At 41.9% G+C, this 27914-nt stretch overlaps 1 protein-coding gene across 2 annotated transcripts in view; it reads right to left on the bottom strand.

The window, feature by feature from the left end:
- Positions 1-895: 895 nt before the first annotated feature.
- CFAP157 (cilia and flagella associated protein 157) overlaps positions 896-27914 on the bottom strand; it is a 38714-nt gene continuing 11695 nt past the window's right edge. For both annotated transcript variants that reach the window (XM_073600445.1, XM_073600446.1), the window contains exons 3-9: positions 27416-27569; positions 18598-18865; positions 14879-15009; positions 11492-11642; positions 7199-7383; positions 6160-6331; positions 896-4377 (exon numbers count right to left, since the gene is read on the bottom strand). In XM_073600445.1, the coding sequence (XP_073456546.1) occupies positions 4282-4377; positions 6160-6331; positions 7199-7383; positions 11492-11642; positions 14879-15009; positions 18598-18865; positions 27416-27569 (1157 nt within the window). In that variant the 3' untranslated portion in view covers positions 896-4281. The remainder of the gene's footprint in view (positions 4378-6159; positions 6332-7198; positions 7384-11491; positions 11643-14878; positions 15010-18597; positions 18866-27415; positions 27570-27914) is intronic.

Raw genomic sequence — 27914 nt, 5'->3', positions numbered from 1 at the left:
CAAATCCCCTGAAGAAGCCATTATTGGCGAAACATGTCAGGATCAGACACCACATAGCGAGCATCTACTCCACACATTATTGTGACTATATAACGGGTGTGTGTAATGTATTCCTTTTTAATGATCATGTTTTAAGTATGTGATAGATAAACTTTGAAAGTTTTATAAATGGGAACGATGTTCCACACCTGGAGGGCTTGTCCTAAAATTAAGCTCTACTGGACAAGAGTACATCCTGTACCCAAGAATGCAATTATAGAGATTCACAGACATACTCAGATACTTATCTTGTACATGTTCCTGGTCGAAAAAAAAATACCCATAGCAAGGGCATGGAAGTCATCTGTGGTCTAAATGTTTTTTTTCCTTCATTTTAACTTGTCGTTACCTATATCAGTGGTTCTCAACCTCAGTCCTCGAGTACCCCCTATGGTCCATGTTTTCAGGTTTTTCCCTTACTTTGAAACAACTGATTTAAATCAATATCAATGACATGGCATTGATAAGAGCTATTTTACCTAAGGGAAGCTCCCAAAACATGGCCCGTTGGGGGTACTTGAGGACTGAGGTTGAGAACCATTGATACAGGTAACAACAAGAATTGGAATGTTCATGCCTCCCTACATGTGACCACCGGGTTTTATAGCTGGAACAATATCAAAACCAAAGAGTTTGCCTTGCAGAGGCCTCCTCAGACCTGTCTTGCTACTTCTATACCATGAAAAAAAAGCTGTCAAGACTCAGGCCCTACTCTTGGCTCTACTTGATGGCTTTCCACTCTTTGTACAATGTGTGCCTTTGCTATGGCCCTTACTAATGTTTCATCATGAATGAACAGGAGACATTTGTTTCTAATGTTCTTTATTGAAAATAATAAAAATGGTTGAAACAGAAATTAAGATTTCTATCCCGTCCTCCCTTATCTGTTTCATAAGATGCTATATCCTTAAAGTTGTAATAAATAATGGAGACTGAACATCATTCTGCATATCAAAATGAATGGGAAATATACCATATTTGTTTTGGAGTGCCAATAAGGTAATATCATTGTAGCTCAGCTAGTTTCTCTTGTTGTTGCGTATCTAAGTCAACTTTTGATAGCGGTGTCTTTATGCCCTATACATCTGTTTTTTCAATATAAGAAATGCTCCGAAAAGTACAGACATACTTTGATTTATGTGATCTAAGGTATTTGTTAATTGGATGTTGTCTGGTTACATACGTATATAAAGGGTCTGTCTCGTACCAGACTGAGGCTGGGTTCACACTAGTGCGAATTGGATTCAGGTTTCTCCACATCCAATTCGCATGTCAGGAAATTGTGACTGGCTCTCAATGGAGCCAGGTCACACATCTCCAGGACGGCTGCGGAGCGGTTTGAAGGCATCTTCTAGTCTGTTTCAGATCCGATTCCAGCCAAAAACTCAGCCCTGATTTATTCTTGAAAAAGAGAACAGGGAGACACAGGACCCCCGCTGTGAGCCGCTTCGCACAGCAGTGTGAACCCAGCCTCAGACTTGCTTTCTGGCTTCTATCAGAATACTTGACAGTATGCTCAGCATCAACCCGTCACTCTTTTTCACTCAAATTATGATAAAATGTGGGCAGGTATGGTTTATTAGCAGCCAGGATTTGTCCATCAACTGTGATAACCTCTAAGAAGAATGCACATCCACACATTACTGCAGATCTGGTTCTTCATTCTTTTTGTTTCTGTGAAAGTGGTTCCTATCAATAATGATTTCACAAGAAATAATGAGATTTTATTAAGCAACAGCTCAAGATTATAATACAGCAACATTTTCAAAGTGAACCTTGTCCTGGCACAAATCATCAATAGTAATAAATTAGAGACATTTGTAAGCTCTGATGACCCAATAAAACAGTGTTGACGAGTCTCACTAAGAAATTAAAAGCTTGAAGTGTTTGGGAGTGAAAATGATTGAAAAATGGGAATTTCTTTTCTACTCCCTTTACCCCATTAAGTCTTTTTCATTGTAAGGCCCCTTTCACACAAGCGGACCATTCAGGTCCGCCTGTGAGTTTTTTAGGCAGACCTGAACGGACGTTCCATACAGTTCTATGGACTGACGGATGTCAGCGCTGACATGTCTGCTGACATCCGATCTGCTAAATTCAGGTGGATGGAAACCCTATTTTCCATCCGTCTGGCGGATCGGATTGGATGAAAATGGACAGGCGGATCCGTTTTCATCCGATCCCGGAGAGTGGAGATCTGTGGGCTGAGACGGACCTGTCATCTGCCGGCTCAGCAGGGATCAACTGAGCGATCCCAGCTGAGCAAGTGGAGTCCGTCAAAAATAGACATTATGTGTGAAAGGGACCTAAGGCTGGCCATACATTATACAATTTTCTTGTACAATTTTCCTTTAGATTTATCAAAACCATCTAATACGAGGTCAAATCTAAACACAATTTGTATGCAATCGGGCAGTTTAAGATGAAGGTAAATCTAATCCTGCGTACACACGAGCGGACTTTCCGGCAGACTAGGTCTGACGGTCTTTCCGATGGATTTTCTGACTGGGTCCGACGGACTTTCCGAACCAACGGACTTGGCCACACACGATAGGACTAAGTCCGTTCATAAGTCCATTCCGTTTGAACGTGATGCGTAAACGGGACTAAAAAAGGAATTTCAATAGCCAGTAGCCAATAGCTTCCCTTGTGTCGTATTTGGTCCGTTGGACCAGCACACAGACAGTTTTCCCAATTTTAGTCCGTCGGACTTTGAGTCCGTTGGACAGATTTGAAACATGTTCTATTTCTAGGTCCGTCGGATTTTTATCCCGAAAAGCTATCAGACTAGCCCACACACTATCGGATTGTCCGCCGGACTAATCCTGTCGGACCTAGTCCGCCGGAAAGTCCACTCGTGTGTAGGCGGCATTAGGGTGATTAAAAAAGAAAATTGTATAATGTATGGCCAGCTTTAGAGTGAGTCCACTTCTCCACTCTTTCTGGGTTGTAATTGGCTGGCTGTCATTTGTCTTTGTTACCTGTCAGCCATAGCAGCCCACAACAGATCAGTAAGGAGGAGAGGTGCACTTTTAGCTTCACAATGATAGCCAAGTGACAACTTATTGCTGGTTCAAAGCAACCCGAAGAAACTGAAATCTGCAGTTGAATATGTTATTTACAAAGAATAGATGGAATATCATTCTGCTTATGCTTAGTGTTGTAGAGATTACAATGGCACAATGTTAAAAATGGCAACTATTACTCTGCTGGCAGAGAAATTAAAAGTCACATATCAGTGAAAATCAGACAGGTGGACTGGAGCCGATCTCATTAACACCAAACAAAATGGAACAATGCAATAATGTACCTTCAAACAAAAGGGAACGTTTTATAGATGATTCTCTTTTTTTCCCTTGAACCAGCGGGTTGAAGAAAATGACTCAATTTATCCTTCCACACATTCAATGTGGATGGGGTAATCCTCCCGCTGTGCCTTTGTATTCTGACAGAGGGGAGACTTGCCTTAACATCAGAATACACTTATCAGTGTCGCCGGCTATAGCACTGATCGATTGGCAAAAATGCAACAGGGTGGTTGTAGTCGATCGGTAGATCAACTTCTGTACAACCGCTCTGCCCATACATGGATCGAAATTCGTCTGTTCCCTGCTGAACCAGCTGAATTTTGATCCATGTATGGCCAGCTTAAGACCTCATCTCCGTTCATGAATGTTAATGGGACAAGTGTGGCTATTTCTCATGGCTGCAGTTGCAGACGTGAGCTTGTCCTAACCATTTCAATACCATGACTTGTAAGGCACGTCCTTGGCATTAAAAGGGTACAGCATTTTTACTACTACATAGGAATATGCAAACAGTCCGTATCCATAGCGTGGTCACAGTGCTACTTTAAAGCTTATCATGCACATGGCAACAAGCTCACATCTGAGTGGTCCCGTTTACTGCTCAGTGTACCTCTGGTGATAAGTTACTGACTGAGGCTGTGTAGTACATCGGGTTTCTCCTCCTTATCTAGCATCAGTAGAACAACTGAAACTGCCCAGCTCATTGTCTTCTTATTTGTGATGTGAGTCTCAGTCTGTGATTGTTTTTTTTACCTCCAAATATGGTAAGGTAGACAATTCCCCTGTATAACCCCATTTCTATTCTATTTCTTCTTTAGTAATTTCGCCTCTACTTCCTACCAAAAAAAAAATAATATCTGTTGTCAGGTTGTCACAAAATCCTTCACTGTATCTTTAATTCCTGATGAGCTACTTTATTGTACGTCTATCAAAATTATATCAGAATTGGCTTGCTGCCAGATGTGGAAGATATTCCCGGTAATGCACTTTGTTTGGGTAGTCTGTCCTCTTGACTTATTGATAGCCGGCCCTAAAAGAAGAACACATACATTCAGGGTATCTTTTTCTGTATTCATAACTCTCACGAAATGACAGGTTACAATAATGGCTGTAAATACAGAAGACTCTGTGCGCCACCACAAAAAACTAAAAAAAAAAAAAAAAAAAAAATATGCAGAAAAATAATAAATACTAATAGTAAGAGGCTGCAGCATACACCAATAATGTGTTCCCAAAAGCAAGACAACAATTAATACAAAAATGTGTATTGCGGTACTCTCCAACGTACAGTATATAACCGTGCCTTGTACTTTACAATAAATCACTAAATATGCATAATCCTTTTAAAGGAGTTGTAAAGTCTTCTGAAAAACCTTCATGGCTGCAGCTGCCCCCCAGAGCCCCCCTTTTCCTTACCTGAACCCATCGGCGAACAGGAGCCCAGAAGCTCCAGCCGCTGTCTCGGGTCCTCATTGTATAGATTGATAGCAGTGGGAGCCATTGGCTCCCGCTGCTTTCAATCAAATCCAGTGACATGGGAGCCTGGGGCGGGGCCGAGTCCTTCTGTCTGTGTCAATGGACGCAGCAGTAGGACTCGGGAGCGCGCCTGCACGGGTGGAAATATATGGAAATTGGCTCTCCGTGGGGGCACTCCCCGAAGAGGAGGAGGAGCCAGGAGCGCCCGGGGGGACCCCAGAAAAGGAGGATTGGGGCCACTCTGTGCAAAACCCTTGCACAGAGCAGGTAAGTATGACATGTTTGTTATATATATATATTTTTTTTTTTAAAGGAACCTTTACAATCACTTTTTAATTTAATATAGAAATGCCTATAATAAATCATCACAAACAAAACATTTATAAACATGAATAAATGTTCAATCAAAAAGTTAATTAACAATCTCCGTGCTTAATAAATTCAACTCCATGCTCCACCTGAAGAATGTGCAAAACTCCACAAAATTCCAATCCACAATATAGCACACTCACATTCATATTCATATGTGATATTCATTTGGCGTCTCAGACTTTTTACCAGCATTGAGAAAACACTCACTTGCGGTTTCGGCTCTGGACCAAAAGTGACGTCACCTGGCTCCGCCCTACACATTACGTAACTGCCCACATGGCTTAAACAGGCTCTTGGAAGTGAGTGTTTTCTCAATGCTGGTCAAGAGTCTGTGAGCGTGCTATATTGCAGATTGTAATTTTAAGTAAACGGTACTGCGCTATTGGAGGCCTCTTCATCTCTTATGGGCAAATATATGAGCAGAAGGATACTGATGAGTTAAAGGGGACCTGTTGGTGATTTAAAGGGAACCTACTCTCCTTTACCCAATAGATTAGAAACACAGACAGATGATGTAATAAGGTGCTTTGTGACCTGTATTTCTATATAGGACCACTATTTAGGTGAGCGGGTCTTCTTACTGCTGGTGGAGTTTTGCACATTCTTCAGGTGGAGCACAGAGTTGAATTTTGTTAAGCACGGAGATTGGTAATTAACTTTTTGATTGGACTTTCATTTATTTTTATTTTATTTGTGAGGACTTATTTTATGCACATGTATATTAATTAATGGGATTATGCATGTTTAGTGATTTACTGTACAGTACATAGGCACGGTATATAGCCATGGTTATATAAGTTGAAGAGTAGCGCAATACACATTTTTGTATTAATTGTTATAACAATTACTGCTATGTTCACCTTGGGGCTTAAAGCTTTTTGGGGTACAAAATATTCCATAACTGTTTCTTTATAATCATACACATGGACTTGGACAACTAATACGAAGGGGTCTGGGGTCTTACCTTTGCAGTGCCTGGATAGGCTTGTATAGGCCCAAGTCTTGTGGTTCTAGAAAGCATTCCAATTCTGCTGATCACCCCCCCAGAGGTGTCTTGTCTCGGTACTAGTCCCAGATCTCCTATCCGGTAATGAGGAATGACACCCGGGCCTTTCAACGTGGGCGACACAAGATGCCTAGAAGAAACTGCCATGTGTTTACAATCAATGTTCCTACAATGTGTATGAAATACCATCTTTACAGTGAGACCCAGAAAAAGGAATACAACACATGTTTTTAATAAGTGCATGACTCTTAGAAACTAATTCTGCAAAAGCGTCAGTATCAGAGGCAGACCTACAGATCATGAAGCTCTTGAAGATTTGAAATGTCAAAGGTGTTCACTTCAGGATCAGTATCAAAGGGATGCAATTGGGCTTTCAAATCTTTCAGAGCAGCCTGTTTATTGCCTTCTTATGATGATATACTATACCATGTGGTCCTGAGTCTGGTATGTGGCTTAGCTTAGCTCTACTAATAAGCTGCTTCCATATAGTCAAATCTCGTATTCCGTTTCAAATAGTAACCCCAACAATCCCACTGAAAAACCTTGTTTTCTCTTTCTCATCCATTGAAGGAAACAGGAGTTCTTAGTATTCTTAGACTGTTGGGTTATACTGCCCCCCTACAGGAGAAATGGTCACTGGAAACAAAAAGGCGTTGGCCAGCACAGGATAATCAAGCCCAAAACTATCATGCCTCAATTTTTTGCTATTGTCCTCAGTAGAGTGAATGTGTCTTTTGCAGCTGTGTTTGATGACAGCACTTTCAGGGGCCATGTTTCTGCCTAGTCTATCTTGTTTCAGAGATCATTGGTCTTTTCCTTCAGACCTTTCCTAAGAATTCCTGTGTCCCTCCAAAAAGAACAAAGGATTTTATGACAAGTACAGAAATCCTACATTTCTGCCACTTGTCCTTTGACTCTTGTTCTTTTGGTCATTACTCATAGTCAAGGAGCATCTTGAGGATAGGAATAGGAATGTGCTTATTTTAATAAATTGTACCTGTTGACTTTAGATGTAATGTGAAGATCCGTAGATTGGTTATCTCTGCTCTGGAAGTCATCTAAGGCTGGACCAAGGCCTAATGTGGCCGCACTGTTGAGTAGCACCAAGAGTTTCTCCAAAAGTTGGTTTTGTTTTACTAATAATGTCGCTTCTGTGTCCTCCCCTTCAATTTTGGGTGTCTTCTGCACAGACATACAGTAAATAGTGAAAATTAGTAAGAATAAAAATTTATATCATGCCACCTTTATATCATACATTGTAACCTTTCCTGGACTGCTTCTATAATATTACAGTACAGCCACAGGTAATGACATACAGAGAACTATTATACCAGGCTTTAGACGCAAGGGTTGCATGTAGCCCCAATATATGTGCTATGCAGCTCTCAGGACTTGATAGGGATGCCAGCAGAGGGACAGTGAGCTTCCAGCAAGGCACTCTCTCATTGACTACCAACCAATCTGCTCTTAGTTGTACACTCCTGCTTCCTTAGATTGCAGCTGCTAGTGAGAAGTGAGATAAGAGTGAACCTGTCAGTCTGCTTCTCCGCAACCATAAGGAATAGAATGGTACTCACCTACTCTGTAAATAATTCACATTTTCCCAAGTCTGCATATTCTGCAAACCCAGTAAAGCCTCATCTACATTACAACCAAAAACGTAAATGGATTTTTTTTGGGGGATTTAATGTGATAGACCAACACAAAGTGGCACATAATTGTGAAGTGGAAGGAAAATGATAAATGGTTTTTAAATTTTTTTACAAATACCGTATTTATCGCCGTATAACACGTGCCAGCGTATAACACGCACCCCAAGTTTAGGAGGGAAGTTTAAGGAAAAAAACTTTTAGGAGGGAAGTTTAAGGAAAAAAACTTACATTTGAAGTGTGTATCTGCAGCCTTGCCCAGTGTTCATCTGCAGCCTTGCCCAGTGTTCAGCCTTCCCCAGTGTCCAGCCTTGCCCAAAATTGCAGCATTATCGTTTTTTAAATGAATGCACCGCCGAGATTTTCTAAATTATTGTGCCGCCCGTCTCGCAGTCCCACCCCTTGGCCCGGCTCCTATGATGGACACATAACCGGTCTAATGGCGGGACGTAAAGGCTAGGAGGCGGGACTGCGAGCGGAGCCGAGCCGAGTACACAGTACACTCGGCTCGGTCTTTTTCGGCGACGCTCGCTCCTCTTTCACTCACACAGCAGGGAGGCGGGATGGCATGACTGCGAGCGCAGCCAAGAGGAGCCGAGCCGAATACACAGTACACTTGGCTCGGTTCGGTCTTTTTCGGCAGCGCTCGCTCCTCTTCCCCACACAAACAGCGGGGATCGGCGTATAACACGCACCCACGACAAAAGTGCGTGTTATACGCCGATAAATACGGTAAATATCTTAAAAGTGTGGGGTGCATTTGTATTCAGCCCCGTTTACTCTGATACCCCCTAACTAAAAGCTAGTGGAACCAATTGCCCCCAGAAGTCATCTAATTAGTAAATAGAGCCCACCTGTGTGTAATTTAATCTCAGTATAAATACAGTTGTCCTGTAAAGTCCTCAGAGGTTTGTTGGAGAACCTAAGGTAAACAAACAGCATCATGAAGGCCAAGGAACACACCAGACAGGTCAGGGATAAAGTTGTGGAAGTTTAAAGCAGGGTTATATTTAAAAGTATCCCATGCTTTGAACGGAGCACTGTTCAATCCATCATCCGAAAATGGAAAGAGTATGGCACAACTGCAAACCTACCAAGACATGACCATCTACCTAAACTGACAGGCCGGGCAAGGAAAGCATTATTCAGAGAAGCAGCCAAAATGCCCATGCTAGCTCTGAAGGAACTGCTCAGAAGGGTGAATCTGTCCACAGGACAACTATTGTTGTGGCAAGAAGAAAGTCATTGTTGAAAGAAGGCCATAAGAAGTCCCGTTTGCAGTTTGCGAGAAGCCATGTGGGGGACACAGCAATATGTGGAAGAAGGTGCTCTGGTGAGATGAGACCAAAATTTTACTTTTTGGTCTAAAAGCAAAACGCCATGCGTGGCGGAAAACTAGCACTGCACATCACCCTGAACACACCATCCCCACTGTGGAACATGGCAGTGGCAGCATCATGTGTTGGGGATGCTTTTCTTCAGCAGGGACAGGGAAGCTGATCAGAGTTGATGGAAAGATGGATGGAGACAAATATAGGGCAATCTTAGAAGAAAACCTGTTATGCCCCGTACACACGATCGGACATTCCGACAACAAAATCCATGGAACTTGTCTTGCATACACACGGTCACACAAAGTTGATGGAAAATCCGATCGTTCTGAACGTGGTGACGTAAAACACGTACGTTTAACGACTAACGACTATAAACAGGGCAGTAGCCAATAGCTTTCGTTTCTTAATTTATTCTGAGCATGCGTGGCACTTTGTGCGTCGGATTTGTGTACACACCATCGGAATTTCCGTCAACGGATTTTGTTGTTGGAAAATTTTATAGCAAGCTCTCAAACTTTGTGTGTCGGAAATTCCTACGGAAAATGTGTGATGGAGCCTACACACGGTCGGAATTTCCGACAACAAGGTCCTATCACACATTTTCCATCGGAAAATCCTATCGTGTGTACAGGGCATTAGGGTCTGCAAAAGACTTGAGACTGGAGCGGAGGTTCACTTTCCAGCAGGACAAGGACCCTAAACATACAGCCAAAGCTGCAATGGAATGGTTTCAATCAAAGCATATTCATGTGTTAGAATGGCCCAGTCAAAGTCCAGACCTAAATCCAATTGAGAATCTGTGGGAAGACTTGAAAATTGCTGTTCACAGACGCTCTCCATTCAATCTGACAGAGCTTAAGCTATTTTGCAAAGAAGAATGGGCAAAAATGTCACTCTCTAGATGTGCAAAACTGGTAGAGACATCCCCAAAAAGACTTGCAGCTGTAATTGCAGTGAAAGGTGGTTCTACAAAGTATTGACTTGGGTGGGCTGAATACAAATGCAGGCCACACTTTTCACATATTTATTTGTAAAAAAAATGTGAAAACCATTTATCATTTTCCTTCCACTTTGTGTTGGTCTATCACATAAAATCCCAATAAAATACATCTACGTTTTTGGTTGTAACATGACAAAATATGGAAAATGTCAAGGGGTGTGAATACTTTTTCAAGGCACTGTATTTGCAATAAGCTTTGACAATTTTCTCCCGGATACAGCAGTATGGATGAACTTGTAGTGCAGTATTAGGCATTTGCCCAGCACACCTAACAACTTCACTTTAAATACTGTAGGCCTTTTTTAAAGAGAACTCTTGTTTAAGTTAGCCTTCATAATGTCTCCCAGCATGTACACCAAGCCCCTAAGTGAGGGATTAGAACCTTTGCCCATTTTGCTATTGCTATCTGTGTCTCCATCAGGGAGACTTATTTTATTTTTCTATCCCAGACACATGACAGAAAGTAAGTGCAAGTATCCCCAAAGTTGGAGAAAATCCCACCTTTGAAAGCTAGCATTGGAACAGGTGTTCCCATTGAAAGATTTTCCCTCCACTCCCGTTTTTTGGTGTAAAATTTTGAATTTCCCCTGACTTCCTGTCTCAATAACATGGCATGAAATGAAGGATCACATTTGGGAGACAGGGACAGAGCATCCCTATAACAGGAAAGGTCTAACCATGGACCCTCATGGCGGGATCACCAGACATTATTGTATGAAGGCTGCAGATTTAAGAATGCATTATGAAAGTACATATTTCCCACCTATGCTTTAGGCTGTCTGATAGATACCGTATTATCAATGATCAGATCCTTCATTAAGTTCTGATATAACTCAAGTCCCCAAAAAGAACAATTTACTAGACTTAATGATCATATCTCTATATTCCTATCCACAGCTATAAAAACTACACTGAGATGTATATTAATATCGAACGACACCTAGATATACTGTATACAAACATATAAGGATGGATCAAGTGTTTTTACAGCTGTCATTTCATATATTACAGAGAACTATTAAGAAAGGCACAAGTAGGGATGCAGCTAAACTACAACATAATCATGCATGTGAATGTGCTTTTGGGGTGTAGGATTATATTAAAACATCCATAGGCCCAAAGATATCCATGGCAGCTCCTCAATGAGACTGAAGTAAACACCAGAGAGTGCCAACTAAGTGCAGTATATAAGAAAGGACTTTATTAAAAACTGTCACTTGTGACTTCTAATAAAGTCCTTTCCTATATACTGCACTTAGTTGACGTCCTTTGCCATAATGTAATTAGCTTACTATGAGAATTCATACCATAAGCACATCCTTCAGAGACGAGGCAGCCTCCCCCAAGACCCTCTCCACCGTTTGCCTTGTTTTCTTCTCATCTTCCAGCTCACCAATCACCTTGTCCTTCTCTGCAATCAGTCTCAGCACCTCTTCTTCCAGATGGACCATTCTCTGTCTAGAAGGAAGGGACCATAATTTTATTGACAATAATATATTAATGAAGGAAAAAGCAACTACTGTATGACCTGGAAGGAAACTTTATTTCTCTCTGGTACTCTTCCTTTCTTTTTTTAAACAAACAACCTCTCTGAGGCTGTCTTCTATACCAAAACGTTCTTTGTCACACATCCCAAGAACAAGAGTTTGTTATTATGGCATTTCGTCCCTAACCTTGGTCAGTTTGGGGCTACTGTAAAAATGTTTCCAGTGTCCAAGTTTCAGAAGGTTTGCCCAAAGCTACCCTTTGTGCCCCCACCTACACTGCTGTTGCTTTGTTTAACTTATAGTTTCTGTAACTCGCAGTATAATCCAACACTTCCTTCTGCCCACAGTTGAGGTTCTTGGGTACATTCCCATCATTCTCAACTTAAAATGACCAATATTCAAGAAGTGTACTCCATAGAGTTCATAAAACTCTCATGTTCTGTCCAGGACAGGCCAGCAGCTAAAGGAGACTATACTTATTTTGGAGTCAATTTTATTTCATTTTTTCAAATTCAGATATATATATATATATATATATATATATATATATATATATATATATATATATATATATATAATGTATTTTTTACAAATAGATAATACTACAGATTACACTGCCTTTGCAGAGCAATCTAAAGACAGAGCACAGCAGTAGAGTCTTCATTTGAGAAGGCCTCCGTAAGTAGAGTCTTCATTTGAGAAGGCCTCTGTAAGTAGAGTCTTCATTTGAGAAGGCCTCCGTAAGTAGAGTCTTCATTTGAGAAGGCCTCCGTAAGTAGAGTCTTCATTTGAGAAGGCCTCCGTAAGTAGAGTCTTCATTTGAGAAGGCCTCCATTTAACTTAAAATCTATACAAAACAGCAAGGAAGGTCAATCATTCAGCTATATGATATAAGCTGCAGCTATTTAGCTCTGTAAACATGTTTTATAGTCAAAACAATTAAAATTACCCCAGGTTGCCTAAGTAAATGGGAACTGGATCTTAATAAAAAGTTCACACCCAACCAACGTTGGAGCTTCATTCGATTTGCTCTGAAGTCCTCCATATGTACCCGCGTTCAGGAGACTAATTACAAGTTGCTCACCCAATGGTACCGTACCCCATCAGTGTTACATCAATACTACCCTGAGACTTTGGATTGATGCTGGAGATGCCGGGAGGAACAAGGACACTTTTGTATATATTTTGGTCCTGCCCGAAGTTAGGCCATTACTGGAAAGAGGTGCGGAGACCCACTCAACAATTTAGAGACTTCCCACTCCCTCCTCTATTGCGCCCCTATCTCTGTTGGGACTTACAAGAAGTTGGACCAAACCCTCTACGAGGGAAAGACCAAAACCCCCCTTCTATCTTGTTGTGACTCAACAAGGTGGAGGAAATCAACCATCTGGAAGATTTAGTTCTTACTGCACAGGACCGTCGGGAACAATATACCAAAATATAGTTCTACTGGAACATGTTCATGTACTCTGATGAGGGCAAGGCCCTACTGGAAACCTGTTCTGAGGGTTGACTTCTTATTGTTTTTCCTTTCAACACGAGCTCCCAGCATAGCACTCCTCCCCTTCCCCCTTTTTTTTTTTTCCGTCTCCATGCCCTTTTTTGTACCCTTCATGCTCTTCTGATTCTCTCTTCTTCTTCCCTGAAAATTGGATATCCGATTGAGCATGTACTATGGCCGGTAACTGGCAGTATAGTAGTGCGGGGACGCTACTGATTACGACCTTGAACTCTAGGGATACTCTTTCTCCAAGGGCCTATGCGGCTCATGGCCGATAGTCAGGATCAAACCCCCCCAGTCCCTAGGTTTGGTAGTTTCACTGGATAAATCTCTTCATGTTTGTAGATATGTCCTTATTGGCATCCGGTATTTGACATTCATTTTATACTTTTGCACTTTGGACTTAATGTACATATTCTGTATATCTTCTCACTGAGTGGTAATTTACTTTTTGTGTGATGTTGCTGCTGTTTTGTACTTGCATAAATAAAGAATTTGAAAAAAAAGTTAGCCTTGTGAAAGTATGAAAAGGAGCCCAGAGCTCCACCTCTTGGCTGGAAATACTACAAATTAAATGTTCATATGCAATATTTCAATAGTATATGTTTACTTGACTACAAGAAAATGAAAAAATATATCCACAATTTTTTTTTTCAGTCGTAAACATGGTAAAAAAAATATACGAAAACACTATACATTTACATTAAATTGTGGACCACCTACAATGAGGCCTGGCACCATCAGTGGTGTATATCTGATATTTCGGGCAATGCTTCAATTAATGTAGGACTTTGTGCGAGTCACTTGCAACTTTTAGTACTGTAATGTACTGAGGATGGACTTTTAAAGCTCCAGCCAAGGTTGTATATTATATAGAGCAGGGAAGAGCCACAACCTCTGTAAGGTTTTTATTGCTGAGTCTCCCTGGGAAAAGGTGTGTGCACCCCATTGGGGAAATTTTCCTTCAATTTCTCTCCAGGAGATGCAGAAAAAAATCTCTACAAAGTAATCCTCTCATAAGTTCACACCTATGCAGTTTTCTTTTGATCCGTTTTTGCAGTGCTTTTTTGAGGTGCATTTTGTGTTTTTTGCACACGTGTTTTTGACGCATTTTTTGTCTGTTTGTGACACGTTTTGCATTTCTTATGCTTTTTTTTTGGCCAATTTGTTGGGTGGATTAAAAAAACACAAATAGCGCCAAAATCACGGCAAAAATGCACTACATGCATTTCTGCAGCTTCTCCAGTCTATTGAACCAAAAATGCACCGTTTTGCTTTTTAAAAAAGTCCTTGACCCTTTCCAAAAGCTCAGCAGCTGAAAAAAACATAGATGTGAACATGTCCCATAGGAAATCATGTTAAATGGACTGTAATGCGTTTCTGCACAAATGAAAAAGCATTAAAAAATGCATAGGTGTGAACTGAGCCTGAGACAGCTATTAACAGAACAGGTGTCCCCCATTGGAAGATTTACTTCACCTGTGACAACCTAAAAATGTTGGATTTTCCATTATATTTTGTACCAATGATAATGGTCACCAGTAAAAATAGAGAGGGTGAATGTCCCCAGCAGGGACACAAACAGCAATGAAAACCTGAAGATGTTTCAACACATTTTTGGAATCTTATTGGTTGCTATGGGCAACGTCTTTGGCGTTGGCAATGGGTCTTTAGCGAAGCACCAAACATTCCTCATAAAAAGTCACCTGAGGTTTTCTGCCTCCTCCTGCAGGGTCTGATGGTATACGTGCAGCTCAAGTAGCTCGTGTTCCTTCTGGTTGGCTATGTCCAACATCGCCTGCTGTTGTTGGCACTTTTCAGTTAACATGCGGATGACCTAGAATATAAAGCAGCCATGGGAGAGAAGCAAAATTCTTATTTCAATATACATGTGTGGTGCACCATCATTATGAATGGGCTGCCAGTGCACCAAGCCTGATCAAAAATGCACTTTACCCTTTTTGGCAATATAGCACACTGTGGTGCACTGTGTTGCGTCATGCATTGCACTTCTTGTAGGGAGCATTGGAGTCCGTTTCACAATGAATGGCGCCACACATGCAGCAGGTGCATTGCTGTGTATTGTGGAAACAAGCAGTAACGCACATGGTAGGCATGGCCCAATGGAAACCTGCCCTGAGAAATACCATGCAGCCATCATTGGAGTGCTTGTAGACAGGAAGTGTCTGCAAAAAAAGCTGCAGGTAATCAGCAACAATGAGAGACAGCAAATGATTTAAATAGGGAAAAAAATGTATTTTATTTTAAAAAAAAAACATTGTTTTTGATATTTTTAGATCTTCAGTTTTTAATAAAATTGATTCTGCCATGAAGGTCCTTTGTATAGGCACCTTCTGTTATGGGGTGATAACTGTGTCCCAGTTGTGCTCCTGAGTTGTCACCTATCACATGTACAGGCAGGTGCAGTCTATTTTCTCCACGGCAGGTGGCGCTCAACCACATCGGCATTGCAAAAGGAGAGGAAGCCAATAGGAACCTAGTTCCTCTATGGTTTCCTAGGTCCCAATGGGGCAGCTATCCGATTGGATGCTGGTGTCTCATGTGACTCTGGTGACCATCTTGGATCAGGCAGAGTCTATTTACAGTGAGGGAAAAAAGTATTTGACCCCCTGCTGATTTTGTATGTTTGCCCACTGACAAAGAAATGATCAGTCTATAATTTTAATGGTAGGTTTATTTTAACAGTGAGAGACAATATATAACAACAAAAATATCTCAAAAAATGCATTTCAGAAAAGTTGTAAATTGATTTGCATTTTAATGAGTGAAATAAGTATTTGATCCCCTATCATTCAGCAAGATTTCTGTCTCCCAGGTGTCTTATGTACAGGTAATGAGCTAAGATTAGGAGCACGTTCTTAAAGGGAGTGCTCCCAATCTCAGCTTGTTACATGTATAAAAGACACCTGTCCACAGAAGCAATCAATCAGATTCCAATCTATCCACCATGGCCAAGACCAAAGTGCTGTCCAGGGATGTCAGGGACAAGATTGTAGACCTACACAAGGCTAGAATGGGCTACAAGATCATCGCCAAGCAGCTTGGTGAGAGGGTGACAACAGTTGGTGCGATTATTTGCAAATGGAAGAAACACTAAATAACTGTCAATCTCCCTCGGTCTGGGGCTCCATGCAACATCTCACCTCTTGGAGTTCCAATGATCAAGGCAGCTGGGACCAAAGTCACAAAGAAAACAATTGGTAACACACTACGCTGTAAAGGACTGAAATCCTGCAGTCCCTGCAAGGTCCCCTGCTCAAGAAAGCACATATACAGGCCCATCTGAAGTTTGCTAATGAACATGTGAATGATTCAGAGGAGAACTGGGTGAAAGTGTTGTGGTCAGATGAGACCAAAATCGAGCTCTTTGGCATCAACTCACCGTGTTTGGAGGAGGAGGAATGGTGCTTGTGAACCCAAGAACATAATTCCCACCATCAAACATGGAGGTGGAAACATTATGCTTTGGGGGTGTTTTTCTGCTAAGGGGACAGGACAACTTCACTGCATCAAAGGGATGATAGACGGGGCCATGCACCATCAAATCTTGGGTGGGAACCTCCTTCCCTCAGCCATGGCATTGAAAAGGAGTCGTGGATGGGTATTCCAGCATGACAATGACCCAAAACATACGACCAAGGCAACAAAGAAGTGGCTCAAGAAGAAGCATATTATGGTCCTGGAGTGGCCTAGCCAGTCCCCAGACCTCAGTCCCATAGAAAATATGTGGAGGGAGCTGAAGGTTCGAGTTATCAAACATCAGCCTCAAAATCTTAATGACTTGGAGAGGATCTGCAAAGAGGAGTGGGACAAAACCCCTTCTGAGATGTGTGCAAACCTGGTGGCCAACTACAAGAAACGTCTGACCTCTGTGATTGCCAACAAGGGTTTTGCCACCAAGTACTAAGCCATGTTTTGCGAAGGGGTCAAATAATTATTTTACAAAGAAAGCAAATCAATTTATAACTTTTTTGAAATGCGTTTTTCTGAATATTTTTGTTGTTATTCTGTCTCTCACTGTTAAAATAAACCTACCATTAAAATTATAGACTGATCAGCAGGGGGTCAAATACTTTTTTCCCTCACTGTAAGGCCCTGGCTCCTGGGCTTGGTGCTCATTTCATGTGTGGCTACAGTGGGAACAGGTAACCTGTCTGTTGGGAACAGTGCATAGCGAAAGGGAGAGGTTCCGAAGGAGCACGGGAGGTGCAGGAACATGCCAACCTACCTAGATGGATCCCCACTTGGGTACGGACATTCCACCCTTTAAGACAGATGCTGTCTGCACACCTGAGACCCTCTGCTACTACTCTTTGCTGTTACATCCTGTGAATACTCCTGGTCGGGTTGCCCTTCTGGCCGTCTGGCTTGTTGTATTTTGCCGAACTTTAATTACAATATATCTCTGTTCTCTGCACCTGGACTCTGAGTGTTTTATGCTGCACATACCCACATGTCCATAATGAAGACTATGAGGGACACACATTGCCTAGACATGGTCCACCTTTGTCGCTATCAGGAAGCCGGTTTAATGCTAGTTGACTTGTTGTCATGCTTCCTGATGGAGATCAGCATCAAATCTGACAACAATTATGCCCTGTACACAAGATCGGACATTCTGACAACAAAATCCATCAGATTTTTTCAGACGGATGTTGGCTCAAACTTGTCTTGCATACACACGGTCACACAAAGTTGGTCAGAAATTCCGAACGTCAAGAACGCGGTGAAGTACAACACGTACGACGAGCCGAAAAAAATGAAGTTCAATAGCCAGTGCTGCTCTTCTGCTTGATTCTGAGCATGCGTGGCACTTTGTGCGTCGGAATTGTCTACACACGATCAGAATTTACGCGATGGATTTTGTCGTCGGAAAATTTTAGATCCAGCTCTCAAACTTTGTGTGCCGGAAATTCTGATGGGAAAAGTCAGATGGAGCCTACACACGGTTGGAATTTCCGACAACGAGCCTCGATCGCACATTTTCCATCAGAAAGTCCGACCGCGTGTACGGGGCATAACAGTATAGTGTATGTATAGCCAAAAATAGATTCTTTTTAGTTTTGGATATTTATTTTTTTTTTAGTTTTTGTGAAGGGTTAAATTCCTTATTGGTTTAAACAGTTTGCATCCATGACCAATCATTTACAGATGTCTGATTACATGTGAATGACCACAAATGGCTGCATGCGCTGTCAGCTTCTCATTGCTTTACATTGGGCTTCCTGTCTACAGCTGTCCCCTAAAATCCTGCTGAGTCTACCGCAGGAAATCATAGCTGGCCCCTAAACGCACGTGTAAGTGGGCCCTATACTGTGATTATTCTGCGTCCATCTCTGATCATTATCTCTAGGATTACACTTCACACAAATGACTCCAGCACCTTTCGAGGGTAATATGTCACCTTTTGGTTGCTGAGACTTTTCTTCACCAGCTCCTTCTCATTCTCCTCCAGCACCACCAGCTGTTTGTGGAGTTCAGATTCTCGCTCTTTCAGAAGGTCATTCTCATGGATCAGCTCCATGCTCTTATCTGACATCTTGGCCAGCTGGGAACCAATAGCCACATTCTCGCGGATCGCTCGCTTTGTAGTCTCCGCCATCTGGTTGTTGGACACCCGGCGGAATTCAGCTGCCACAGTATTCACCCGCTGGACCATTTCCTTCTTTAACCTGTGGGGAAAAAAAATGTAATTTTGGAAAACTTAATGCTGGCCATACACTATACGAAAAATCGGCCAAACCAATTTTCGAAAAACGAACATTCAGCCGTGAGAGCAAACGATAGTGCCATCATGTAATGACCAATAAATCGTTCAGTGGACATAAATTAATTTATTATTTGTTCGTTTTTTTACATATACCTAGTGTAGACAGTTCAAATGGGAAACACATTAACCCAAACAATAAAAAGTAAAATATCCAAAACGTGGTTCAAAATGGCTGACACTTGAACTGTCAGTCTTCAAGTGTCAGCCATTTTGAACCACGTTTTGGATATTTTACTTTTTTATTGTTTGGTTCACCTTTCCAAACATTAAGGACCTGTTTTCCCTTTTCTTTGGATATTACTATTGGACACTATTCACTTAATTCCTATCTGCACATTTGTTTATATGAGCCTCACTTTATCATTTTGATTTTAGGTTTATTACATTTGTATATTTAGCGTATACTTATATGTATCCAAACATTGTTTGTATTGTCTTGAGTTCATTCTCAGATCATATATGTGCACTTTTTCATTATATGTATACTGTTATTTTCAGTTCAGTTAATTTTGAGCGCTGCACTTATCGTTCACATAATTCCTATTTCTTGCAATTGATCCATTGCTGTGGTAGCTGCTTTCTGACATTGTTTGTAGACAGCGCGGTATATTTGCTTTATTTTTCACATTATGGCCAGCATTAGGCTGCATTCACACCCAAGCGTTTCAAAGTCGCAAGTTTTTACTGTGTTTGTGCCGCGATTTTGTTCAGATCACCAATGTAAAAGGCAGAAAAACATCTGTAATCTGCCCCAAAGAAGCTCATGTTTTTTTTTTTAGCTTAGGGCGATTTTCAGGCGTTTTTGACAAAACGCTCAGATGTGAACAGGTGCCATTGAAATGAATGGGATTTTGCTTGTTGAACGTTTTTCAGGCGTTTTTTCAGAGCGTTTTATGAGAGTTTTAGGTGTGAATGCAGCCTCACTGTGTCATGAATCCATACATAGAATGGGTGTAACCATTATAGAGACCAGGTTGACTAACCAAACGTCATCTAGAAGGGAAATTCTACTAATGGGACCAGCACCAAGAATGAGCACCAACTACTATCCCTGGGGTTTGTTTGTACACCTGACAACAATGTCACTCCTGTGTAGACACTTACTAAGTAGTTCTATCTGTATACACAAGAAACTCTCTTAACCGGTTCCCGACCGGCGCACGCGGATGTACATCGGCAGAATGGCACGGCTGGGCAAATGGGCGTACCTGTACGTCCATTTGAATTCCCCGCCGTGCCATTGCCTACGCGCCGCTGACGGCGTGCGCCGGCCGAGAGCTCCGTGAGTCGGGTCACGGTTCCCGCGAACTCGATCGCCGCGGGGATACCCGTGATCGCCTCACGGAGAGGACGAACGGGGAGATGCTGATGTAAACAGAATCTCCCTGTTCTGCCTAGTGACAAGTGTCACTGATCACAGCTCCCTGTCATCGGGAGCTGTGACCAGAGTAATGACACTGCTAGCCCATCCCCCTACAGCTAGTAATCACTCCCCTAGGACACACTTAACCCCTCCCCGCCCCCTAGTGGTTAACCCCTTCACTGCCAGTGTCATTTACACAGTAATCAGTGCATTTTTAATCGCACTGATCGCTGTATAAATGACAATGGTCCCAAAAATGTGTCAAAAATGTCCGACATGTCCGCCATAACGTCGCAGTCACAATAAAAAAACGCCACCATTACTAGTAAAAAAAAAATTATTAATAAAAATGCCATAAAACTATCCCCTATTTAGTAAACGCTATAACTTTTGCGCAAACCAATCAATAAACGCTTATTGCCATTTTTTTTTACCAAAAATATGTAGAAGAATACGATCGGCCTAAACTGAGGGAAAAAAATGTTTTTCTATATATTTTTGGGGGATATTTATTATAGCAAAATGTAAAAAATAATGCGTTTTTTTCAAAATTGTCGCTCTTATTTTGTTTATAGTGCAAAAAATAAAAATTGCAGAGGCGATCAAATACCACCAAAAGAAAGCTCTATTTGTGGGAAAAAAAGGACGTCAATTTTGTTTGGGAGCCACGTCGCACGACTGCGCAATTGTCAGTTAAAGCGACGCAGTGCGGAATCGCAAAAAACGCTCTGGTCAGGAAGGGGGTAAAATCTTCCGGGGCTGAAGCGGTTAAATAACTTTATGGAAGCACATTATTAAAGTGTATGGGATTCCTTACAATTCCCTTTTGGTCTGTTCAATATACCATTATCTTGCCCTTATACAAAGCCCTAAGAAGCCCATGAGTCTTTTTCCCCAGGGGAAGGGCCAGGACGGAGCACGGAGCCTTTCTTTCCACTGAGATGCGATGCACAGCTTATCCCTCCTGACAGGCAAACTTTGGAGACTGTTATAAGATTGGTGCACTCACGCACCTTGCATATGTGAGTACCCTAATGTAGGGAGCTTTTATTCTAATAAATATTTATAAACGATATCACACTATCCAGTTTTTCTTTTCCTTTATTCCTAACTGTGGAGTTGCTGCTGAAAACTGTGTATCTGGATTCCATCACTGAACCGTGGGATGGCTCAAAAGCGTGTTTAGACTCAGTCTCACAGCTGAGTCGCACGCTCTGAGGTGAGCGGCTGTCCCCGGGGGGTCACTGGATGGCACTTGAGCATGGAATTCTGAGCACTAAGCACCAAGATTAATGCACGCACGTTGGATTTTTTATGAACTGTTTTTATGGACTTTATGTGCATTTCTTTCATATATTGGACTTTAATAATCACGTACTACATCTTGGATTTGATATTCACACTCATTGTGTGGCACTTGGCACTTTGTTGTATTTTGCACTTATCACTGTGATATATTTATTTATATATATATATATATATATATATATATATATATATATATATATATATATATATATATATATATATTTTTTTTTTTTTTTTTATTTTTTTTTTACACGGTAAATTTCAGACTATATAAATAATTTTTCATCCATTATATATACAAGTAGTAGTTCAGTAATCGCTACTCTCATTCTAATGGTATACATCTAGTATATTATTTACACATTGCACTTTTAAATCACTTTTTTTTTTATATATATCCTTTGTGCCTTGCTGTGGCTGGATAAGCCACTTATACAGTGTTGCCAACCTAACAGATTGAAATTTACTGACACAACACCCAAAATTTACTGGCACAGCCACGTTTTTACTGACATTTCCAAAAGTTACAAAATCACAGTTTTACAAAATTTCACTATTTAGGCTACAAACAAGTACAATATGTAATTCGCAATGTGATTTAAGGTAGATAATAAGGCAAAAAAAATATTTCTTATTTTATTTTCAATATAGTAAGTAAGTAGCTCAGGGACAGGACTCAGGAGGGCAAGAAATTAGAATGGGCAGCACACACATGAAATTGACTCTCACAGTGATACTGACAGTGTGCAGCAGTACAGATTACTGACACGACACGTCTCCTCTAGAGTCACAGTCTCTCTCCAAGCCAGGTGGTCCCTCCAGTCCAAACAGCACTGATGGTCCCACTCCCGCAGACCCACACAAAAGGCTCTGCCCGCTCTGCTTGGCTCTCTTGCACTATGACATCACAGGACATGCTCAGGCACCGCCTGCACCAGAGCCGCACTGTAGCAGGCACTTGCATGGTCTTGGCTGGCTCTGGGCCGAGCGTCACAACCATATTTTTTACTGGCAAACTTTTATTTTTACTGGCATTTACTGGCAGGAAAAATTGCCTGTTTTTTACTGGCTGCCAGTAAAAATACTGACGGTTGGCAACACTGCGCTTATGCGGTATTTTCAGTATACCTCATATGCATTAATAATCTCCAGATTGATATTTTCACCTTAGTGCAGCGTATCTTTTGTATACACTGTATTGCACAGCATATGAAACGTGTTCTGCGCGGGGAGCTAGGTGATTTCCACATTTGAGGCAATAAACCATTGTGGCTCGCAAAATCCCCTTTTATCTATCTAGAGGGAAGGAACTGCTCAGGTGAGCACATCGCTGGATCCTAGGACAGGCGAGTGTTTAAGAGGCAGCAGCTACAGTTTTTGTAGCTGCTGACTTTTAATAAATACAAATATGACCTGAGCTCCTCTTTAAGCTTTCACAATAAAACCTAGAAGCTAATTGGTTACCATGTACATCTGCACCAGATTCTGTGTGACCCAGTTTTAGTAAATAACACCCCCCCTTATCTTAAATAATTACATTTTGGGCAACAATTCACAAAAAGAATGTAATGGAAATTGAAAGAGTTCGGAGAAGAGCGACTAAACTAGGGAATGCTTGGAGGACCTCATCTATAAGGAAATGTTAGCTGAACAGAATGTGTTCCCCTATGAGAAGAGAAGACTAGGGGAATATGATCACCTCATGTAAAAACAGAAAGTGTCCATGATGTCAAGTCAAAAGGAAAATTGTTCACTTTAAAAAGATTGGATGACCTTTAATAACATTTGCCAAAACATCCCTATGCATTACAGCATCTTCAGTACATTATTGGGCAGTACTCCATTTTGTAAACAATGCTTACTTTTAGCCCATGTTCATATCGGGCCATTTTGACATGCGATTTGACAAATAGTCAAATAGCCGTCTATGGCCGGCAACAGCACCGCCCGAGCAGTTCCTGCACTACTTTTGGTGACTTCGGGGGTGATTTGAATAGACATTTGTGCATGAACCCGCACAAATGTCTGTCAAATCGCCCCCGAAGTTGGACTGAAATGCCGGTTTGAAATCAAGATTTTAAACTGGCCCTTAGTGTGAACGTGGGCTCATGCCCTGTACACACGATCGGACATTGATCGGACATTCCGACAACAAAGTCCAAGGATTTTTTCAGACGGATGTTGGCTCAAACTTGTCTTGCATACACACGTTCGCACAAAGTTGTCGGAAAATCCGATCGTTCTGAACGCGGTGACGTAAAACACATATGTCGGGACTATAAACGGGGCAGTAGCCAATAGCTTTCGTCTCTTAATTTATTCTGAGCATGCGTGGCACTTTGTGCGTCGGATTTGTGTACACACGATGGGAATTTAAACGATCGGATTTTGTTGTCGGAAAATTTTATAGCCTGCTCTCAAACTTTGTGTGTCAGAAATTCCGACGGAAAAAAGATGGAGCCTACACACAGTCGGAATTTCCGACAACAAGCTCCGATCACACATATTCCGTCAGAAAATCTGACCGTGTGTACGGGGCATTAGAGTTGTTTATTCCAGTGCTCTCTCCCCTTTCCATCATGTAGGAAATACTAAGCATTGGATGCACACCCCCTGGAAACTCACAAATCAGTGCCCAGCTTCAATCCCTACCCACACATGTGCAGTCTGCTCTCTTTCACGCTTGTAGAATGCTGAGCTGTGAGAGCATGGACTGTTCATGCAAAGGTAGGGAATAAAGCTGAGCATTCTTTTAAAGCCGCGCACACTCGACTGGTTTTCCTGTCGGAATAAACTCTAAGCCTGGTGCGAATTGAAGCTCAAGTTTCACTGGGAAGATAAAAATCAGTTGTTCAGAGGTTCATCTGCATTGTAGCTGCGGATCAGTGAGCAGGGAGAGGGGGAGGGAGGGGGAGGTGTAGTGAGGAGAAGGAGAAAATCCTTGTTCAGATCGCAATGCATCTGCGAATCAGATGCGTTCCCATAGAAGATAATGGGCTTGTAATTTGCACCGCAATGCCCAGAAAACGCACACGTTTTTTGTGCAATGTGCAGTGCGAATGCAACGTACATATGTGAACCAGATGCATTCATATGAATGTATTTTAAAATGTCCTGCGAATTGGATGCGGTGTAAGCCACATCTAATTCGTATAGGTGTGAACGGGGGCTGAAGGTTTTTCCGATGGAGTTCCGCTGAAACTCTTTAGCGTACACACGGTCACACCAAATTCCGACCGTCCACAACGACGGGACTAGTAACGGAAGTTCAATAATCAGTAGCCAATAGCTTCCGTCTCGTACTTGCTTTAGAGCATGCATCATTTTTGGTCCGTCGGAACAGCATACAGACGAGCGGTTTTCCCGATAGGAATTGGTTCCGTCAGAAATATTTAGAACATGTTCTATTTCTAGGTCCATCAGAGTTTTTGAAAAAAAAAGTCCGATGAGGCATACACACGATCGGAATATATGATGAAAAGCTTCCGTCGGACTTTTTCTGTCGGACATTCCGCTCATGTGTACACGGCAGAGTTGCCAGGGCTGTATATCCAACACATGTTGCGTCCTGCTAACTTCAGGACAGAGAGGGTAGGACAAAGGAACACAAAGCTTATTAAGTAAGCATTCCTTTAGATACAGGAAGGGCTGCATAATACTGTATTGAGGAGGCTGGAATGCATAGGGATGTTTTTGACAAATATCATTAAAGGATGAACTAACCCTTAAAAGTCAATTCAAAAGACACACAGGCATTTGTTGTAATTGCAGGTAAAAAGGTTTAACATCCACATATATGTCTGTATTGTCAATTGCATTGTACTGTTACACGATCGGCCCGTGCGATTAGCCTGTCCGTTTTTCAGGCGGATCCGAGCGGGCCACCCATTGACTTGTTCGGGCAAGTGGATGTCAGCGGAGATGTGTCCGCTGACACCCACCTGCCATCCGAACCGACAAGATCCGCTCAAAACAGACAAATGGCGATACGTTTGCCATCTGTCCAGCAGATCGGCTTGGATGGGATCGGATGAAAGCGGACAGGTGGTCCGTTTTCATCCGATCTCCCCATAGAGGACAGCGGAGCTCTGATAGGTCTGTCCCGGCACAGTGAGCAGAGATGGACCTGTCATCAACCGGCTCATCAGAGATCAGCAGAGCGATCCCTGCTGAGCTAGCGGAGTCCGCTGAGTAGATCCGCCCCGTGTGAAAGGGGCCTTAGAAGTAATGAATACCTGTAAGTGCTGCACTACCACCTTAGGTACTATTGTGTACGTAACATAAAAAAAATATGTTAGGTTCCCTTTAAATGCTGGGGAAGGGAAGAAAAGTGCTCTTATCCTTTAGGCTTGGTTCACACTAGAGCACGGAGCGGCTCACAGCAGGGGGTCCGGTGCGTCTCCATTCACCTGTTCAGGTCCGATTTCACCCCGAATTTTTGGCTGAATTGAGACCTGAAACAGACCAGAAGACGCACAGAACTCCTGTGCAATTCTCACCGGAGCCGCTCTGGAGATGTGTGAACCAGCTCCATAGAGAGTCAGCCACAATCTCCTGCTGTGCGAATTGGATGGGGGGAAACCCCCATCCAATTTGCAATAGTGTGAAACCAACCTTAAACTATCAAGAGAATGAAGATCAGACCATTATTTGGGGAAACATAAGATGTGCACAAGACAGAGGAATAGGGCTGAAACAACTAATCGATTAATCGACAACTAATCGATTATGAAAATAGTTGTCAACTATTTTCATAATTGATTAATCGGCCAGGCGATTAGTTGGCCTGCATACAGAATGCAATATTTGTTTACATATCAGGAAATACAGTGCAGCACACATACATCTCAGTACACCGTCCATACATGTCAGTAAGTGCCTGAGAACTTGTAAATGTGAATGTGTAAGGAGCAATGCCTCATGGGACATGTAGTCCTGGGCAGGAAGTGAGTGGGTCTAAAGGCAGAAGTTTTTTACCTTGTTATAGGGCCACACTATAATAGGGCCACACTATAATTTGCAGCTTGCTATTGGGGTACTCTAAAGGCTGGAGGAGCCAGAAGCATCGGTGGGGGACCCCAGAAGAGAAGAATCGGGGCTGCTCTGTGCAAAATCATTACACAGAGCAGGTAAGTATAACATGTTTGTTTTTAAAAAAAAATACTTTAAAGACTGTGCAGGGAAGATGAGCATCTGAACCCAGAGAAGGTGAAGGCTGATAGACTGGAGGTAAAAGAAGGCATTACAATTACATTTAAAGTAAACTTTTACATGGAGGCAGGGCACATTATGTGGGAGCAGGGCATATTACATGGAGGCAGGGCACATTACAAGGAGGCAGGGCACATTACAAGGAGGCAGGGAACATTACAGGGGGCAGGGATCATTACATGCGCCCCGGTGTGAAAGGGGTCCAAATAAAAAATGTGATCTCCTAGTCTGATATTTCCCAGATTCAACCTCCAATGGTATATACAGTATATCTCTTCTGTCTGTTATTCTCAGAGTAGATTAGAGAATTTTCTCCCTAAACATATAGTTGGGTTATTTATATTTACCACTGCATAGAGATTTTTAAGAATACATTTTTTTTAAACTTTACATATTAAATTATACACCACACTTTTTTTTAAAGTTATTATCCGATTAATCGAAACAATAATCGGCCAACTAATCTATTATGAAAATAATTGTTAGTTGCAGCCCTACAGAAGAATAATTCCTCTATACCCCTAATTGGATACTTTCACCGAAATGAACTGACTTCACAGCGAGCCTAACCTGTCCTTATCCAGCACCGCCTTCTTCTCCAGACCGTACATCATTTGTTTGTGTCCTTCTTCCTGAGATCTTAACTTTTCTTCCAGAGCAGCAAATTTGGCCATCAGCTCCTCTTTCTGCACCCTGAACTCTTCCAAGGAAGCCAATTTACCAGCTGCAAACAAAGCACACCAGTCAGACATCAAGTTTACTTATGTCACAAATTGTCCCAGGTGCCGAACTGCCATCTCACTTTATTGCGTTCATTTGCATAGTGCTGGCTCAACCTTTAGTCTCCACCCCTGAGGAGCTTACAGTATAATGTCTCTCCCACAGTCATTAAAAAAAAGGCTGTCTACTTAAAGCCCATCTTGGTCATAGTAAATCAGGTTATGACAGATTCCTTCATAGTTTCCAGAGAAATGAGTGGCAAGGAAACAAAGGAAGGTAACTATATGTAGCTACAAGACTGGTATTCCCTGCATGGGCAAAGCAAAGATTCGCTTTGGGGCTAAAACAT

This window comes from Aquarana catesbeiana, linkage group LG09 (assembly GCF_042186555.1).
Source record: "Aquarana catesbeiana isolate 2022-GZ linkage group LG09, ASM4218655v1, whole genome shotgun sequence".
Taxonomy (NCBI): Eukaryota; Metazoa; Chordata; class Amphibia; order Anura; family Ranidae; genus Aquarana; species Aquarana catesbeiana.
Note: the sequence above shows the minus strand (reverse complement) of the source record. Positions and strands in the feature narration are given on the sequence as shown.